The sequence below is a fragment of the Leucopleurus acutus genome (genome assembly GCF_964270905.1).
Source record: "Leucopleurus acutus genome assembly, chromosome: 6".
Taxonomy (NCBI): domain Eukaryota; kingdom Metazoa; phylum Chordata; class Mammalia; order Artiodactyla; family Delphinidae; genus Leucopleurus; species Leucopleurus acutus.
This window is the reverse complement of record NC_139149.1, coordinates 88,578,705-88,599,595: the sequence shown is the minus strand read 5'-3', so window position 1 is coordinate 88,599,595 and position 20,891 is coordinate 88,578,705. Positions and strand designations below refer to the sequence as shown.

The 20,891-nt window shown below is 41.8% G+C and overlaps 1 protein-coding gene across 3 annotated transcripts in view; it reads right to left on the bottom strand.

Annotated features, from left to right (window-relative positions):
- Positions 1 to 519: 519 nt before the first annotated feature.
- The window catches only part of PARD3B (par-3 family cell polarity regulator beta), a 1,046,263-nt gene continuing 1,025,891 nt past the window's right edge, over positions 520 to 20,891 (bottom strand). For all 3 annotated transcript variants that reach the window (XM_082840795.1, XM_082840797.1, XM_082840796.1), the window contains one exon: positions 520 to 1,294. In XM_082840795.1, coding sequence (XP_082696921.1) covers positions 937 to 1,294 — 358 coding nt within the window. In that variant the 3' untranslated portion in view covers positions 520 to 936. The remainder of the gene's footprint in view (positions 1,295 to 20,891) is intronic.

Here is a 20,891-nt window from a genome sequence, read left to right as displayed (position 1 = left end):
AGCACCGCTTCCTGTGCATACTAACCAGTGGGCCCTCTTTTTCCCGAGTACATCATAACTCTCAAGTGGGAGCCTTAAAATAGAGGCCCCACTTACAATAATTATAGGCAGGAGATTTGGGGATGCCTCGGAAACCAGATATCTCCATGCTGTCGTGCCTGGGACGTGGGAGGAAGGAAGGTGAGGACCACAGGAATGTCAGCCTCTTAACCTGATTGCCTTGATGCTAGGCTTATATTTCTTCTGGAAGCTCTGCTAGCTTTGTACATTCTCCCAGGACACCAGGACTGCATTCACATCTTACTTTTACACTAAAAGCAAGGAAACGTGACATGCTTATACCAAGTGAGTGGAACTGAGAACCTGAGAAATTCTACAGATAAAGAAATGCAGCCTTCCTCTAGGTATAAAACATTTCAGGGAGATCACTCGTCATGTTTGCCGCTGTTGTTCTTTCAATGTAAAAACCACTCACTTAGGACACCCACACTGGCAACCACTCTTCACAGACGTAACAGCTCTAATCAGGTGGCTGAAGCTAGTCTCTGAACGGATGACGATCCCGGGCAGAGTCTGCCCTCCATGATGCCAGTGCTGTGGGGGCATGTCTGTGCTCCAGGGAGGCACCATGTTGTAGATCTCCATTGTTATCTGCCTGTTCAATTGTCACTCTCAGTGAACTGAACAATTCTAAAAGTATTTCAGGCAGTATTTTTTTTATGGCCCCATCCTTCCTCTTCCTTCTGATTTCCCTCCCCAAACTCCTGTCCCCTTCTTTCTCTCTGACTAGCAGTCAAGTGTTGCAGCCTCAGCGAGAAAAACCTGATCTGTACCATGGAGAATTCTTAACAGGAAGGCGGCCTTAAGGTGTAGGAAGAACAAAGGTGATGTTGGATGTCTTCCTTTCTGGGCTGGGCTGAGCTCGGTGGCGTTCAGCTACACGGCTGCGGTCATGGGGTTCTTCTGCCGGGGATCCTGCATTCGATAGGGGTACTGATCTGGGCTGCCCCCTCGGGGCACTGGTCTGCCCATTTCTGGGTAGGCTGGTACTCTGTGGTGCGGAGGAGGGGAAGGTGGGACATCTTGTCGGAAGGGTCCTTTGTGCTGGGGGGCTGGCGGGGGCGGATAGTACTGGGGATACCGGAGATCTGTGATCCTCAGATCTGGGGGGCGGGGGTAGCTCCCTTTGGGCGGATGCACAGGATGAGCCCCTGGGTAATATGGAAGCTCCCTTTCCTTGTAGAGCCCTCGAGGTGCTGCTGTCAGATAGTCTACAGGATCCGCTGGTCCTCCCCTGGAAAGAGAACAGACACATATCAATGACTACAAAGCCAGCTGCCCAGATGATGACCACATTCCTTAGCCTCCCATGTAGTTTGGCCACAGACTGGATCTGGCCAGTGGGATGTGAACAGACGTGATGTGCGCCCTTAAAAGGAAATAAGGGACACTCTTCTTCTCTTCCCTCCTTTCTGTTGGCCCCTGGAGTGGCCATATTAGACACAAGGAGAAAGCCACATGCTGGGGAGCCTGGCTCCTTGACCCCATGGAGCCAGCGTGTCAGTCAGGACTGATTGGTGCCTGAGGGAGAAACAGAATTCTGTCTTGTGTATATGTTGGCCTTATTATAGTAACCAAGCTAGTTCCCTAAACAAGGCTTAGTTTGGCTCTATTAAAGCTGGGATCATTTGCCCCCTCTCCTTTCCACCTCCCTGAAGCCTGACATAAACATGGTGGTAGAAAAGCACACATTAGGGCTTCCCTGGTGGCGCAGTGGTTGAGAGTCCGCCTGCCGATGCAGCGGACACGGGTTCGTGCCCCAGTCCGGGAAGATCCCACATGCCGCGGAGCGGCCGGGCCCGTGAGCCACGGCTGCTGAGCCTGCGCGTCCGGAGCCTGCGCTCCACAACGGGAGAGGCCGCAACAGTGAGAGGCCCGCATACCGCAAAAAAAAAAAAAAAAAAAAAAAAATGCACACATTATTTGGAGTCATAAATTTCCCAGGGATTGCATTCACTTCTCTCCTAGGTCTGTGGGGTGCTCTTTACATGAGTCACAGTCTTGGTCTAACTCTGGTTGGCTTCTGTTACGTCCCCGTGTGGATTAGTGTGCCCTCCTCTTTCTACAGTTCCTAGAGAGAGTCCTAACCTAGAGCCTGGACTTACCCACCCAAAACTTTGATATAAAGCACTTCTACTGCAAAGTCAGTAAGTACCACCCAGCCGGTAGCAGATTAGGAAAAGACAAACCAGCTGTAAGTTGTGCTGTGTAATGAGTAGGCACACAGAAGGTAAAGGGCAAGAATAAACACTAACAGGAAGCGACCCTGTCTGGACCTCTCTGCTAAGACAACAAGCATCTTCGGATCCATTTGTCATAACAGAAGCAATAGGTCTCTAAACAAGGTACAGATGAGTGCATCTTACCTAGCCTGGGGTTAAACAGATGAGTTCTGTTTGCAGCTCTTAAACTCCCATAAACCTTCTGTGCACATATTCACTACTACCATGCCCAGATCCTTCCCACTTTCTACCATTCCTCTTTTTATTATTCCTTTTTAAAGGAAAACAGCAACAATAATAATTAATGAAAAGCTCTCCAATGTCAGAGTACAACCTGGTAGAACACTTGAAAGAAATGGCAGGGCTGGAAGAATACGGTGCCTGTGGTTAATCAGGCACCGTCAATGAGGGTCACAGTCACCCTGTAATCTGCAGAGTTTGATGTGAAAACAGCTCTGTAAGTAAGTTCCCCAAATCATGATTATTTGACAAGCTCCAAGCTTGGGTCCATGTGGAAAGCAGCATGTGAACACATTCATAGGGATGAATAATAGAATTCTCTCTCTACTTTTTTATGTCTTAATTTGGCTGTGTATAATAACGAAAGATAGATCCTTGAGCCTGGGTTAATTTAGTTAGTGTTTTCAGATAAAAAAATTAAATTGTTTGTGTACAAGTTATTATGGCGTCAACTGCTATTACTCAGTGCAGTTTGCTTTGCTCTATTTTAAATTGCCCATGACAAATAGAGCACAAATGTGTAATCTGTCACTCCAGCCCTGGGAAATAAAGGGCGGGGATTTCATCTTCCCTTTCCTTTAGAATGTTATTTTTTCTTTAGAAAACTTCCAGCATTCATTATACCTTTTATCGTATAATATTTTAAGCTTCCTCCCTCTCCCACCGTGCTCATTTCTATTTCCTTTTGGTTCACGTTAAAGATTTTCAAAACACTTAAAAAAAATCCTTAACCTGTGTTTTCTCTCAAAATCTACTGATGATATTTCTCTGCATGAAGTGAAACATGTGGCTTTTCTGCACTCATTTTAAGCCCTTGGGATAAATCACTGACATTTGCAACACACAAACATTATCTGCCTTAAAATGAACATACAACCAACACTCCCTCTGGACCCTCTTAGCATGAATGTTTCCTGTTTAAAATGGAAAGAGAGAAAGGAGGAATTCCAGGCCTTGGACTTTTAGGGTCCTGTTCTCTCCCTGGAGATTTCTCTCTTTTAAAACAGAATATTACAAAAGACAGGCAGGCCTCGGTTTTTTCGTGGAGAGACGAGCCAGATGAAGCAGTGACAGGGCAGAAGCCACCCTGATGGCCACAGCCACCGTGCAGGCTGCGTGCACATGGGGATGGTCAAGGCTCTTCTCCCACGCCTCCCCCTACTAGTCGGCCACCTCACACGGCCAGGGGAAGAGGGGGCAGAACTCAAGATAGTTCTGTGGACCCACATTGCTTCCCCTGAGGGGAAGTTTTACGTCTGGGGATTTGCTTACATGTGGCAGAAACCAAGTGAGGCACCTGTTCTTTGTCAAGAAATGAAATCATGGAAACTGTCTTTTTCTGTAGAACTCATCAAAACAGTTATCATTCCTAATTTTTCAGAGAGAAGGAAAACAATGAGCTGGCCTATAAAAACACTCTTGAAGGTTCAAAGAAAGAGTGCTAGAGGAATTTTTCTTTCTTTGGTGCGGGGGAGGGAGTTGCCATTGTTTATAATAACTTTTTGCTCAAAATTGAGCACTGACTTTTGATAGAACGTCTAAGTGCTTGTGAATATTGTGTGCACACGCACACACACATATTTAAAAGAACAATTTTTAGGGAAGTTGAGACAAGATGGCAGAGTAGAAGGACGTGAGATCACCTCATCTTATGAAAACACCAAAATCACAACTAACTGCCTAACAACCATCAACAAAAAAAATGCTGGACGCTCCCAAAAACCATATCCTAGATCCAAAGACAAAGACGACATGACAAGATGGTAGGAGGGGCGTAATTGCGTTAAAATCAAATCCCATACCCGCCAGGTGGGCGACCCACAAACTGGAAAATAATTATATTGCAGAAGTTCTCCCACAGGAGTGAAAGTTCTGAGCCCCACATCAGGCTCCCCAGCCTGTGGGTCTGGCAATGGGAGGAGGAGCCCCCAAGGATCTGGCTTTGAAGGCCAGCGGGGTTTGATCACAGGAATTCCATAGGACTAGGGGAAACAGAAACCCCACTCTTGGAGGGCAGACACAAGCTCTCGTGTGCACCAGGTCACAGGGAATAAAAGCAGTGACATCATAAGAGCCTGGGCCAGACCTATCTGCTTGTATTGGAGGGTCTCCTGCAGAGGCAGGGTCAGCTGTGGCTCACTCTGGGGACAAACACACTGCAGCTGTAGTCCTGGGGAGTACTCATTGGCATGAGCTGGCCTGGAGGCCACCATTTTCCCATCAAGACCTGGCCCCACCTAACAGCCTGTAGGCTCTAGTGCAGAGACACCTCAGGCCAAACAACCAAAAGGGTGGGAACACAGCCCCACATATCAACAGACAGGCTGCTTAAAGTCTTCCTGAGCACACAGCTGCCAGCTAAACACACCTCTTGACGAGGCCCTGCCAACCAGAGGGACAAGACCCAGCTCCACCCACCAGTGGGGCAGACACCAGTTCCTCACACCGGGAAGCCTGCATCAGCCCCTGGACCAACCTCATCCACCAGGGGGCAGACAGCAGAAGCAAGGAGAACTACAACCCTGCAGCCTGTGGAACAGAAATTGCAGTTGCAGAAAGTTAGACAAAATGAGATGGCAGAGGAATATGTCCCAGATGAAGGTACAAGATAAAACCCCAGTAGAACAACTACGTGAAGTGGAGATAGGCAACCTACCCAAAAAACAATTCAGAGTAATGACAGTAAACATGATCCAAGACCTAGGAAAAAGAACGGAGGCACAGATCAAGAAGATACAATAAATGTTTAACAAAGACCTAGAAGAACTAAACAACAGAGACGAACAATACAATGACTGAAAAGAAAAATACACTAGAAGGAATCAATAGCAGAATAACTGAGGCAGAACAGATAAGTTACCTGGAAGACAGAATGGTGGAAATCAGTGCTGCAGGACAGAATAAGGAAAAAAGAATGAAAAGAAATGAGGACAGTCTAAGAGACCTCTGGGACAACATTAAATGCACTAACATTTGCATTCTAGGGGTCCCAGAAGGAGAAGAGAGAAAGGACGTGAGAAAATATTTGAAGAGATAATAGCTGAAAACTTCCCTAACATGGGAAAGGAAACAGTCACCCAAGTCCAGGAAGCAAGAGAGTCCCAGGCAGAATAAACCCAAGGAAGAACATGCTGTGACACATAGTAATAAAACTGACAAAAATTAAAAACAAAAAATATTGAAAAGCAACAAGGGAAAAGCAACAAATAACATATAAGGGAATTCCCATAAGGCTATCAGCTGACTTTTTAGCAGAAACTGCAGGCCGGAAGGGAGTGGCATGATACATTTAAGGGATGGATGGAAGGGAAGAACCTACAACCAAGAATGCTCTACCCAGCAAAGCTCTCATTCAGATTCGATGGAGAAATCAAAAACTTTACAGACAAGCAAAAGCTAAAAGAATGCAGCACCACCAGACCAGCTTTGCAACAAATGCTAAAGGAACTTCTCTAGGCAGAAAAGAAAAGGCCACAACTAGAAATAAGAAAATTACGAATGGAAAAGCTCACCAGGAAAAGCAAACACATAGTAAAGGTACAGGATATTGAAAATGCAGGGACTTCCCTGGTGGCACAGTGGTTAAGAATCTGCCTGCCAATGCAGGGGACACAGGGTTTGATCCCTCGTCCTGGAAGATCCCACATGCCGTGGAGCAACTAAGCCCATGTGCCACAACTACTGAGCCTGTGCTCTAGAGCCTGCGAACCACAACTGCTGAGCACACACGCCACAACTACTGAAGCTCGTGCACCTAGAGCCCGTGCTCCACAACAGGAGAAGCCACCACAATGAGTAGCCTGCGCACCTCAACAAAGAGTAGCCCCTACTTGCAGCAACTAGAGAAAAGCCCAGGTGCAGGAATGAAGACGCAACACAGCCAAAAAAAAAAAAAAAAATCATTTGATATTAAAAGACCAGCAACTTAAAAAACAATCTTGTTTATATACAGACTGCTATATCAAAACCTCATGGTAACTGCAAACCAAAAATCTACAAGAGAAACACACACAAGAAATAGGAATCAAAACACAACACTAAAGTTAGTCATCAGGTCACAAGAGAAGAGAACAAAAGAGGAAGAGAAGAAAAAAGACCTACAAAAACAAATACTAAACAATTAACAAAATGGCAATAAGAACATACATATCAATAATTACCTTAAATGTAAATGGATTAAATGCTCTAACCAAAAGAAGACACAGACTGGCTGAATGGATACAAAAACAAGACCCATATACATGCTGTTTACAAGAGACCCACTTCAGGTCTAGGGACACATACAGACTGAAAGGGAGGGGATGGAAAAAGGTATTCCATGCAAATGGAAATCAAAAGAAAGCTGGAGGCAATACTCATATCAGACAAAATAGACTTTAAAATAAAAACTGTTACAAGAGACAAAAAGGACACCACATAATGATCAAGGGATCCATCTAGAAGAAGATATAACAAATATAAATATGTATGTACCCAATATAGGAGCACCTCAATATATAAGGCAAATGTCAACAGCCATAAAAGGAGAAATTGACGGTAACACAATAATAGTGAGGGACTTTAACACCCTACTTTCATCAATGGATAGATCATCCAGACAGAAAATCAATAAGGAAACACAGGCCTTAAATGACATACTGGACCAGATAGGCTTAATTGATATTTATAGAGCATTCCATCGGAAAGCAGCAGAATACACATTCTTTTCAAGTACACATGGAACATCTGCCAGGGTAGATCACATGCTGGGCCACAGAGCAAGCCTTGGTAAACTTCAGAAAGTTGAAAGCATATCACGCATCTTTTCCGACCACAACCCTATGAGATTAGAAATCAACTACAAGAAAAAAAACCTGTAAAAAACACAAACATGTGGAGGTTAAACAATATGCTACTAACCTACCAATGGATCACTGAAGAAATCAAAGAGGAAATAAAAAAATATCTAGAGACAAATGAAAACACAACTATCCAAAACCTATGGGATGCAGCAAAATCAGTTCTAAGAGGGAAGTTTATAGCAATACAGTCTTACCTCAGGAGACAAGAAAAATCCCAAATGAAGAATATAACCTTACACCTAAAACAATTAGAGAAAGAAGAACATACAAAACACAAAGTTAGCAGAAAGAAAAATATCATAGAGACCAGAGCAGAAATAAATGAAACAGAGACAAAGAAAGCAATAGCAAAGATCAGTGAAACTAAAAGCTGGTTCTTTGAAAAGATAAACAAAATTGATAAAACTTTAGCCAGACGCATCAAGAAAAAAAGAGAGAGGGCTCAAATTGATAAACTTAGAAATAAAAAAAGTTACAACGGACACCACTGAAATAAAAAGAATCATAAGAGACTACTACAAGCAACTATATGGCAATAAACTGGACAACCTAGAAGACATGGACAAATTCTTAGAAAGGTACAACCTTCCAAGACTGAACCAGGAAAAAACAGAAAATATGAACAGACCAACCACAAGTAATGAAATTGAAACTGTGATTAAAAAAACTCCCAATGAATAGAAGTCCAGGACCATATGGCTTCACAGGTGAATTCTATCAAACATTTAGAGAAGAGTTAACACATATCCTTCTGAAACTATTACAAAAAACTACAGAGGAATGAATACTCTCAAACTCATTCTATGAGTCTGCCATCACCCTGATAGCAAAACCAAACAAAGCTACCACACACACACACACACACACACACAGATTTACAGGCCAGTATCACTGACGAATATAGATGCAAGAATCCTCAACAAAGTACTAGCAAACCGAATCCAGCAATACATTAAAATGATTATGCACCATGATCAAGTGGGATTTATCCCAGGGATGCAAGGATCTTTCAGTATCCACAAATCAATCAGTGTGATACACCATATTAACAAATTGAAGAATAAAATCCATATGATGATCTCAGTAGATGCAGAAAAATCTTTTGACAAAATTCAACACCCATTTATGATGAAAACTCTCCAGAAAGTGGCACACACCTCAACATAATAAAGGCCATATATGACAAACCTATAGCTAACATCATCCTCAATGGTGAAATCTGAAAGCATTCCATCTAAGATCAGGAACAAGACAAGGATGCCACTTTTGCCACTTTTATTCAACATAGTTTTGGAAGTCCTAGCCATAGCAATCAGAGAAGAAAAAGAAATAAAAGGAATCCAAATTGGAAAAGAAGTAAAACTGTCACTGTTTGCAGGTGACAAGATACTATACATAGAAAATCCTAAAGTTGGTACCAGAAAACTACTAGAGTTCATAAACAAATTCAGTAAAGTTGCAGGATACAAAATTAATACACAGAAATCTGTTGCATTCCTATACATTAACAACAAAAGATCAGAAAGAGAAATTAAAGAAAAAATCCCACTTACCGTCACATCAAAAAGAATAAAATACCTAGGAATAAACCTACCTAAGGAGGCAAAAGACCTGTACTCTGAAAACTATAAGATGCTGATGAAAGAGGTCAAACAAGACATGATCAGATGAAAAGCTATACCATGTTCTTGGATTAGAAAAATCAATATTATCAGAATGACTATACTACCCAAAGCAATCTATAGATTCAGTACAATCCCTATCAAATTACCAATGGCATTTTTCACATAAGTAGAACAAAAAGTTTTACAATTTGTATGGAAACACCAAAGACCCCAAATAGCCAAAGCAATCGTGAGAAAGAAAAATGGAGCTGGAGGAAGCAGGCTCCCTGACTTCAGACTATATTACAAAGCAACAGTAATCAAAACAGTATGGTACTGGCACAAAAACAGAAATATAGATCAACGGAACAGGATAGAAAGCCCAGAGATAAACCCACACACCTATGGTCAACTAATCTATGACAGAGGAGGCAAGGATATACAGTGGAGAAAAGACAGTCTCTTCAATAAGTGGTGCTGGGAAAACTGGACAGCTCCATGTAAAAGAATGAAATTAGAACACTGTCTAACACCATACACAAAAATAAACTCAAAATGGATTAGAGACCTAAATGTAAGACCGGACACTGTAAAACTCTTAGAGGAAAACATAGGAAGAACACTCTTTGACATAAATCACAGCAAGATCTTCTTTGATCCACCTCCTAGAGTAATGGAAATAAAAACAAAAATAAACAAATGGGACCTAATGAATCTTAATAGCTTTTGCAAACAAAGGAAACTACAAACAAGACAAAAAGGCAACCCTCAGAATGGGAGAAAATATTTGCAAACGAATCAACAGACAAAGGATTAATCTCCAAAATATATGAACAGCTCATGCAGCTCAATATTAAAAAAACAAACAACCCAATCAAAAAATGGGCAGAACACCTAAATAGACATTTCCCCAAGGAAGACATACAGATGGCCAAGGGGCACATGTAAAGGTGCTCAACATCGCTAATTATTAGAGAAATGCAAATCAAAACTACAATGAGATAGCCCTTCACACCAGTCAGAATGGTCATCATCAAAAAGTCTAGAGACAATAAATGCTGGAGAGGGTGTGGTGAAAAGGGAACCCTCCTACACTGTTGGTGGGAATGTAAATTGGTACAGCCACTATGCAGAACAGTACAGAGGTTCCTTAAAATCTAAAAGGTACCATATGATCCAGCAATTCCACTCCTAGGCATATATCTGGAAAAAACCATGGTGCAAAAGGATACATGTACCCCAGTGTCCATTGCAGTGCTGTTTACAATAGCCAAGACATAGAAGCAACCTAAATGTCCATTGACAGAGGAACAGATAAAGAAGATGTGGTACATATATGTAACAGAATATTACTCAGCCATTAAGAAGAATGAAATAATGCCACTTGCAGCAACACGGATGGACCTAGAGATTGTCAGACTGAGTGAAGTCAGAGAAAGACAGATATCATATGATATCACTTATATGCAGAATCTAAAAAAAAATGATACAAATGAACTTATTTACAAAACAGAAACAGACTCACAGACTTAGAAAACAAACGGTTACCAAAGGGGGAAGATCGGGGGAGGGATAAATTGGGAGTTTGGGATTGACATATACACACTATTGTATTTAAAATAGATAACCAACAAGGACCTACTGTATAACACAATGAACTCTGCTCAATATTCTGTAATAACCTAAATGGGAAAAGAATTTGAAAAAGAATATATACATGCATACGTATAACTGAATCATCACTTTGCTGTACACCTGAAACTGACACAACATTGTTAATCAACTATACTCCAATATAAAATTTAAAAAAGGTTAAAACAAACAAAAGAACAAGTTTTAAGCAAGGAAAACAAAAAAGCCCAGCTCATTAACTATGGAATTTGATAGGATAAAGGAAGTGGAATAGGGAGCTGATATTTTATCTTTGTTAATCTTGAGTTTCCGGGACTTCCCTGGTGGTCCAGTGGTTAAAGAATCCACCTTCCAATGAAGGGGACGAAGGTTCGATCCCTGGTCAGGGAATTAATATCCCACATGCCACAGGGCAACTAAGCCTGCACACTGCAACTACTGAGCCTGTGCTCTCGGGAGCCCATGTGCCACAACTAGAGAGAAGCCCACAGGATGCAATGAAGAGCCTATGTGCCGCAACTAAGATCCTGCATGCTGCAACTAAGACCCAATGCATCCAAATAAGTAAATATTAAAAAAAAATCTTGAGTTTCCCTTTTCATAGTATCTTTATTGGGTGAAATTTAGTATTTGTAGGAAAGCACAAAACCCAACCCATTCTGGGGCCTAAGAAATGCTTATCACAGTGAGCAATGCTGCATGTTTTGAGCCAACCCTGAGAAATCCAGGGGTAGTCTTCTCTGAAGATTCTGATGAAAACAGGGATCCAAATAGCAAATGTATCAGCACCTTAAGACCCCTCATTTTTCATGCGACCCCATAATTTTTATTTGTATGTGGTGTTATTTTCCTTAAAGAAACTTTTAATTCAAAATCTCACCCAGGAACCATATTTACGTAAGAAGCACAAGCCTATATTTCCTTTCTTTAATATGACTCCTTGTGAAAGCTGTCATGAAAATATCCATATTTCAAAAAATTCACTTCTTTCCCATACTTTTTACTATTTTTTTCTATTTTATTTTTGATTAGGGTCATTTCTGGAGGCCCAAAGGATTCAGATTTTGATTGGAAAATTTGTCGGAACTATCTCATACAGTTTCCAGTCACATAGATGCATGCAATAACGAAGGTTAACCTTTCAGGCTAAGACCTGGCCCCACCCAACAGCCTGTAAGCACCAGTGCTGGCATGTCTCAGGCCAGACAACTAACTGGGTGGGGACACAGGCCCACCCATCCGCAGACAGGCTGCCTAACGACTTCCTGAGCCCACAGTCTCCTCTAGACATGGCCCTAGACAGGGTACTGACATGTGAAGAAGCAATAAAGATCACTTCCTTTACATGAGATTTTCCTCTTTTTGCTGTCTCAGTATGTCACTATTTTTAATCACACAAAAAGGAGGCTGTAAATCAGAGGTTAAGTGGGTCAGACAGGCAGCTCTTGGGTACCAACAGTCTTCATTTTATGGAAGGAAGGAAGAAATGCTTCTACATTTGCTAAGATAATCCTTTCGGGGAAAGGGCTCAGTATTAGAAGGACCGAGTCACTGGCAAAATATTTAGCTAGGAATGAGGTGGCTATACTTAACTGTAATAGATGAAGGGGCCTGAGCCCCTGGAATAGAATAAGAAGCACGAGTAACTTTGAATCCTCTCGCCTGCCCCTGCATCTCCATCCCCCCAACAACTGCAAAGAAAATCTCTTTCCTCTGAGCTCACCACAGTGGTTCATTCTCACCTCATCTGCCTGTCTCCCTGCCTCAGGCTGGTTATATACTGTGCTGGAGCACCATCATCTTGAAGGAAGGAACTGGGTCTCAGGTATCTAGTGATCTTCCTCAGAGCTTACCACAGGGCTCTGCACGTCAAAGTTGCTCCATAAGACAAAAGATCTGTATGCAGAAAATTATAAGACACTGATGAAAGAAATTAAAGATGATACAAATAGATGGAGAGATATACCATGTTCTTGGATTGGAAGAATCAACATTGTGAAAATGACTCTACTACCGAAAGCAATCTATAGATTCAATGCAATCCCTATCAAACTACCACTGGCATTTTTCACAGAACTAGAACAAAAAATTTTGCAATTTGTATGGAAACACAAAAGACCCCGAATAGCCAAAGGAATCTTGAGAACGAAAGAAGGAACTGGAGGAATCAGGCTCCCAGACTTCAGACTATACTACAAAGCTACAGTTATCAAGACGGTATGGTACTGGCACAAAAACAGAAAGATAGATCAATGGAACAGGATAGAAAGCCCAGAGATAAACCCACGTACATATGGTCACCTTATCTTTGACAAAGGAGGCAGAAATGTACAGTGGAGAAAGGACAGCCTATTCAATAAGTGGTGCTGGGAAAACTGGACAGCTACATGTCAAAGTATGAAATTAGATCACTCCCTAACACCATACACAAAAATAAGCTCAAAATGGATTAAAGACCTAAATGTAAGGCCAGAAACTATCAAACTCTTAGAGGAAAACATAGGCAGAACACTCTATGACATAAATCACAGCAAGGTCCTTTTTGACCCACCTCCTAGAGAAATGGAAATAAAAAGAAGAGTAAACAAATGGGACCTAATGAAACTTAAAAGCTTTTGCGCAGCAAAGGAAACCATAAAGAAGACCAAAAGACAACCCTCAGAATGGGAGAAAATATTTGCAAATGAAGCAACTGACAAAGGATTGATCTCCAAAATTTATAAGCAGCTCATGCAGCTTAATAACAAAAAAACAAACAACCCAATCCAAAAATGGGCAGAAGACCTAAATAGACATTTCTCCAAAGAAGATATACAGAGTGCCAACAAACACATGAAAGAATGCTCAACATCACTAATCATGAGAGAAATGCAAATCAAAACTACAATGAGATATCATCTCACACCAGTCAGAATGGCCATCATCAAAAAATCTAGAAACAATAAATGCTGGAGAGGGTGTGGAGAAAAGGGAACCCTCTTACACTGTTGGTGGGAATGTAAATTGATACAGCCACTGTGGAGAACAGTATGGAGGTTCCTTAAAAAGCTACAAATAGAACTACCATATGACCCAGCAATCCCACTACTGGGCATATACCCTGAGAAAACCATAATTCAAAAAGAGTCATGTACCAAAATGTTCATTGCAGCTCTATTTACAATAGCCCAGAGATGGAAACAACCTAAGTGTCCATCATCGGATGAATGGATAAAGAAGAGGTGGCACATATATACAATGGAATATTACTCAGCCATAAAAAGAGACGAAATTGAGCTATTTGTAATGAGGTGGATAGACCTAGAGTCTGTCATACAGAGTGAAGTAAGTCAGAAAGAGAGAGACAAATACCGTATGCTAACACATATATATGGAATTTAAAAAAAAAAAAATGTCATGAAAAACCTAGGGGTGAAACAGGAATAAAGACACAGACTTACTAGAGAATGGACTTGAGGCTATGGGGAGGGGGAAGGGTAAACGGTGACAAAGCGATAAAGAGGCATGGACATATATACACTACCAAACGTAAGGTAGATAGCTAGTGGGAAGCAGCCGCATAGCACAGGGAGATCAGCTCGGTGCTTTGTGACCGCCTGGAGGGGTGGGATAGGGAGGGTGGGAGGGAGGGAGACGCAAGCGGGAAGAGATATGGGAATATATGTATATATATAACTGATTCATTTTGTTGTGAAGCTGAAACTAACATACCATTGTAAAGCAATTATACTCCAATAAAGATGTTAAAAAAAAAAATAAAAAAAAAAAGAAAAAAAAAAAAAAGAAAAGTTGCTCCATAAATGTATACTGAATTTGCGCAAGAGAGTGTAAAGAGAAAACCCACAAACATACGTGGTACCCCTAGAGGGTCAGATATATGCAGAAGCTGGAAATAGTAGGTGGGTAGAGAAATGAAAGGAGAAAGTGGGCTCTCATAGAGAAGCAGAGATTGACAATGGTTGAGATAAAACTGGACTCTAATTTTTAAAGAAGGAGGGAGGGATGGTGGGCTGAAAAAAAGGGTTGGACTCTGCCCAACATAGAATGGTTGTAAACTTTATCGGCCATGAGTTATCATAGTTGCCTTGTTTGCCAAGAACGAAAGTAGACTGTCTTATCTCTGCTGTCTTGCATAGGACTTGAACCATAGTAGGTGCTTAATGAATCTTGGGCTCAAATTTAATTGCCTTGACTTACTAGTGAGGTCAACATGACTAACTGGCTCAGGTTAAGTGTATTTACTCAAGAATTAGTTAAGGGAGAGTGGACAAGATGGTGGACTAGAAAGACCCTGACCTCACCTCCTCTCACGAGCACATGAAAATCACAACTTTCTGCAGAACAATCATCGATGAAAAAGACTGCAACTTACCAGAAAAGATCTTCTACAACTAAAAACACAAAGAAGGAACCACAATGAGACGGGTAGGAGGGGCGGACTCGTGATATAATCAAGTCTCATATCCACCAGGTGCGAGACCCATCAGCTGGAGAATAATTATTCAATATATTGCAGAGTTTCTCCCATAGGAGTGAGTGTTCTGAGCCCCACGTTGGGTTCCCCAGCCCAGGGATCTGGCACCAGGAAGATGAGCCCCCCAGAGCATTTGGCTTTGAAGGTCAGTGGGGTTTAATTGCAGGAGCACCACAGGACTGGGGGAAACAGAGACTTCAATCTTAAAGGTACACACAAAATCTCACGTGTACTGGGACCCAGGACAAAAGCAGTAATTTGATAGGAGCCTGGGCCAGACCTACCTGCTGTCTCATAGTGTCTCCTGGAGAGATGGGGGTGGGGGTAGTAGCTGCAGCTCACCCTGGGGCCATAAACACTGGTGGTAGATATATTGGTAACATTCAATGGTGTGAACACTCCTGGCAGCTGCCATCATGGCTCATTAGTGCCAAGATCTGGCCCCACCACACAGCCTCAGGCTAGACAACTAACTGGGTAGGGACACAGCACCTCCCATCGGCAGACAGGCTGCCTAAAGACTTCCTGAGCCCACAGCCACCCCTAGACATGCCTCTAGACATGGCCCTGCCCACCAGAGTGCCAAGACCCAGCTCCACCCCCTAGTGGGCAGGCACAGGCCCTTCCACCAGGAAGCCTGCACAAGCCTCTAGACCAGCCTCACCCACAAGGGGGCAGAAAACAGAAGCAAGAAAACTATGATCCCACAGCCAGCCGACTGAGTCCACCAACAGTACGCCAGAACCTACCCTCAGACCAGCTGGGCCCTGGCCCTGCCCACTAGCAGACCAATGTCACCTTCAGGACACCCCGGATCCCATATCCAACTGTCAGGAACTGCGCCCCCACCCACCAGTGATCTGACACCAGCTCTGGGATCCCTGGGCCCTGCAGCCAGACCCCAGGAACCAGCTCTGCCGGCCAGTAGTCCGGCACCAACCCCAGGAAGGACCTGGCTTCATCCACCAGTGGGGGGCAACAGCCCCAGAGTCTTCGGGACCCTGACTCCACCCACCAGTGAGCCAGCACTAGCCCCGGGGCCCGCTAGGGTTCTACAACCAGCCTCATGATCAGGCCCCACTAAACAGCTGCCAGCAGCATCCACACAGGGCAGGGCCTGGCAACCAACCAGACTAGGGGCCAACCAAGTCTACCAGACCACCCACATGGTCAGCCCACTACAACAGAAGGAGCCACGCAGCCCTCTTAGGGGAAATCCCTAGAGCGCACAGCTTGAGTGATGAGAGGGGAGGGCACTGCTAGGATGCATAGGACATCTCCTACAGAAGGCCACTTCTCCAAGGTTGAGAAACATAACTAACGTACCACATACATAAAAATACAAATAGCAACTTAGGCAAAATGAGGCAGCAGAGGAACACATTCCAGATGAAGCAACAAGATAAAACCCCAGGAGAAGAACTAAGTGAAGTGGAGATAGGCAATCTACCCAAGAAAGAGTTCCGAGTAATGATCATAAAGATTATCAAATAACTTGGGAGGAGGACGGATGCACAGAGTGAGAAGTTAGACGTTTTTAACAAAGAGTTAGAATATATAAAGAATGACCAAAGATGAAGAATATAATAACTGAAATGAAAAACACACTAGAAGGAATCCACAGTAGACTAAATGATACAGAGGAATGGATCAGTGAACTGGATGACAGAGTAGTGGAGATCACTGCCACTGAACAGAAAAAAAAAAAATGAAAAGTTTGAGACCTCTGGGACAACATCAAGTGCAGTAATATTTGCATTATACGGATCCCAGAAGGAGGAGAGAGAGAGAGAGGAAGGGCCTGAGAAAATATTTGAAGATATAGTAGCTGGGGAAGGAAACAGTCACCCAAGTCCAGGGAGCAGAGAGTCCCATACAGAATTAATCCAAAGAGGAACACACCAAGATATGTTATAATTTAAAAATGACAAAAAGATAAAGCGAATATTAAAAGCAACAAGGGAAATGCAACAAGTAACATACAAGGGAGCTCCCAAAAAGGCTATCAACTGATTTTTCAGCAGAAACTCTGCAGGCCAGAAGGGAGTGGCATGATATATTTAAAGTAATGAAAGGGAAAACCCTACAACCAAGCATACTCTCTCCAGCAAGGCTCTCGTTCAGATCTGATTGAGAAATCAGAAGCTTTTCAGACAAAAGCTGAAAGAATTTAGCACCACCAAACCAGTTTTACAACACATGTTAAAGGAACTTCTCTAGACAAAAAAGAAAAGGCCACAAGTAGAAACAAGAAAATTATGAAATGAAAAAGCTTACCGGTAAAGGCAAACATACAGTAAAAGTAGGAAATCATCTACACACAAAGCCCGTAGGGAGGTTAAAAGACAAAAGTAGTAAAATTATCTGTGTCCACAATAAGCAGTTAAGGGATACACAAAACAATTAGATGTAAAATATGATATCAAAATCAGTAATCATGAGGGGAAGAGAGTAAAAATACAAGGTTTTTAAAATGCACTTGAAATTAAGAGATGAGCAACTTAAAACATTCATATATATATAATTATTATATATATGATTGTTTTATATATATATATAAAACATAATCATATATATAGTATAGTCTGAAGTCAGGGAGCCTGATTCCTCCAGCTCTGTTTTTCTTTCTCAATATTGCTTTGGCTATTTGGGGTCTTTTGTGTCTTAAAATACAAATTTTAAGATATATATATATATATATATATATATATTAGACTGCTATACAAAAACCTCATGGTAACCGCAAACCAAATATCCTTAACAGATATATACACAAAAAAGAAAAAGGAATCCAACAGAAACATATATCGTACGATATCACTTATATGTGGAATCTAAAAAAATGATACAAATGAACTTATTCACAAAACAGGAATAGACTTACAGACATAGAAAACAAACTTATGGTTACCAGAGGGGAAAGTGGGGGATAAATTAGGAGTCTGGGATTAACAGACACACCACTATATATAAAATAGATAAACAACAAGGTCTACTGTATGGCACAGGGAACTATATTCCATATCTTATAATAACCTATAATGGAAAAGAATCTGGAAAAGAATATATATGGTCTTATATATGTATAACTGAATCACTTTGCTGTATACCCACAACTAACGCAACATTGTAGGCTAACTATACTTCAATTTAAAAAAAAAAATTAAAAAGGAATAATAAAAAAATACAACTGAAAAAAATCAGTTAAGGGCTGTTTTTATTACGGTCCAGGAAAATAATTTTGTTTCTGTCATAAACACAATAATCTAGGAACATCTTTATGCATTTAAAAATATAGTAAACAGAGTCTCAAATATAGTACAAAACCTTAGGGAGACAATGTCAAAGGTGAAAACCTGGTGCAATCACCAGTTTCATGTACCTGAGCTTGAGGACTGATGAACGTGAGCCAGAGGTAGCAGTGAGGTCCAGTTCCCCTCTCACAGCGCTTCCCCACCTTTCCTCCACCTGAATACACATGACATACAAGCCACACATGCCCAAGAGAGGCAGAAGCTAGGATTATGCCAACTTCTCTACCATCTGCTATAGCTCAGAGAGAAAAAGGGGATTGATGTGAGTGTGGGCCACATTATTAAGGGAAAAAGTTTGAATCTGCTGTAATTTAGAGAAAGAAATTATTTTCAGCCTTCAGTTCTTCAAAAATCCTTACAATGTGGAGCTGATCATAATTCACCAATGGATCTCAAGGCTGAGTTTAAGAAGCACCTCTGTCTCTCATCCAGTGAGCTTTTAGGAGGAGGAAAGGCAGGTGAAGCTGAAGAATAACAGGAGAAAACAGCCGAGATTGAGACACATCAGTGACTAGAAGAGAGTTTGTTTTGAGAGGGGATGAGCTTAGCAGGCATAAAAATAAGGTATGTGGTAAAAAGTGTGAAAGCCGTGAAGAATTTATGAGCAAAGATAAGCACATCTACCTGAGGCGTAAGCACTGGCTTTCTTACTTAACGAAAAGCTTGCAAAGGGCAGAATCTTGTTCCTCTTAATTTCTGTAAAATACTATGTGTGCTCTTAGTAGCCAAAACAGACAATTCCTTAACTTCCAAGGTAGCCTTTATGAGTTTCCTTTTTTGGTGGTAATTGACTGTGACCAAAGTTGGGGTTCAAATGGGAGGAAGCAGATGATGTAAATCTGCTGGTGCTAAGAGAGGTACTTGGACCCCTTGGCAGAAAGTCGACATCTGGCAAAGCCATATTCCTCTCAAGCACACCACGTGCAGATTATTTAGTGGCTGAGCTGATGTTGGTGCTTTCCTCTCTGGTTCTTCTACAAATATGGGAAAGCTAAAAAAGGATCAGCACAAACTAATATACTTGTAGGAGCTGAGTTGCCCATGCTACGCGGACAGAGATGCTTTTGGTCTGTGTTTGGAATTCCTTCCGTGTCAGGTTTCTCGTTACCAGGGCTTTATCCTTTGTCCAGGCATGAATGTGGTTGGCCAGGATTCGCAGAGCCCTTTGCAATGTATATTACATAGCTCTGATTTCTGCAGATTTTACAGAATCATAAATACAAGGATCATTTGATGGCCTGTGTTATAGAAGTGATTTCAGGAAAAAAATCCTGCTTTCATCACTCACATTTCTCACAGTGTTATGAGGAGAGGGCTCTTGCTCCTTGCTAAGAACTGAGTGGGAACAGATTTATCAGCAGATGCTTTTGGCCCTTGTTAACACCAAGGAAATGCTTGCAGAGAAAATGAAAGAGGAATGATAATGACAGAGTGCTCAGAAGACATTTCTAGAACAGTTTAAGACAGGCATCATTTTGATCACCCACATTTAATTCCTTCTTTCATGTTTTTCAACAGTGACCACAAACACAGGAATTTAGTTACTAACAAACTGCATGTGCGCTGAGGATGGGATCCTACATAGCCCTTCAGCAGATGTTATCTGGAAAATGGCCCTTAAGAATGTTTCATGCTATCAGATGGTGGGAGGTATTCTCTAAAAATGGTCCTACTAAAATAATTTCCTTTGTGACGGGGTACGAGGTTTCTAAAATGTGTGCTGAGGACAATTAGAAAGGGCAGTGTGAGAGCATCATAGAGAAAGGATCTTGTGGGAAGCCAAAACTGTTGTGAGTGGCCGCAAAAAAGTCATGAAATCCATTTGAACGATACCTGCGTATAATTACCCATCGTCTTTTCAACCACGGAATAGGTTTATTTAAAGAGAATGGCAACCATAGGAAACAAATCAGCATAATTTGTTAGGCCACTAAAATCATCTCTCCCTCTCTTTCAGTAACAGTAGTCCTGGAATTTCAATATCTAAACACTAAGGATTTCATCCGATTGTCATGAAAGAGACAACAGTTCAATTTCCAGGTCAGACTTGGAGGGCCAACTGGTTAGTGTAGGATCCTGAATTCTAAAGACTATTTCGCCTGCCCCTTAGAAGCACAGTTTCTTGCCCAAGGTAACTGCCTGGAGACAGGACATTCTAGGGCAATAACATACTGTTCATGAGTGCTGCTTTGCCCTACTCAGTTTAGATTATATTTATTTTTAGAGTAATACATACAACTTTTGGATAAGATGTTCATGTATCTTATCCAAAGGTACTTATATTCATCATACTGCTGCCACATATTTACCTGCCGCCACTCCTCTGCTATTAATTTCTAAAGCCTGGGCCATAGGAGGATTTTGATGTAAACCACCCACAGGCTTAAATCGTCAGAATTCCTCGTCACTAAGGTCAAGAACCACAGGGAAGGAGTCTTAAATACTTCCACCTTCGTGTGTGTATATTGGGAAGGGCGTCCATACCGTGACTGTATTAAGACCCG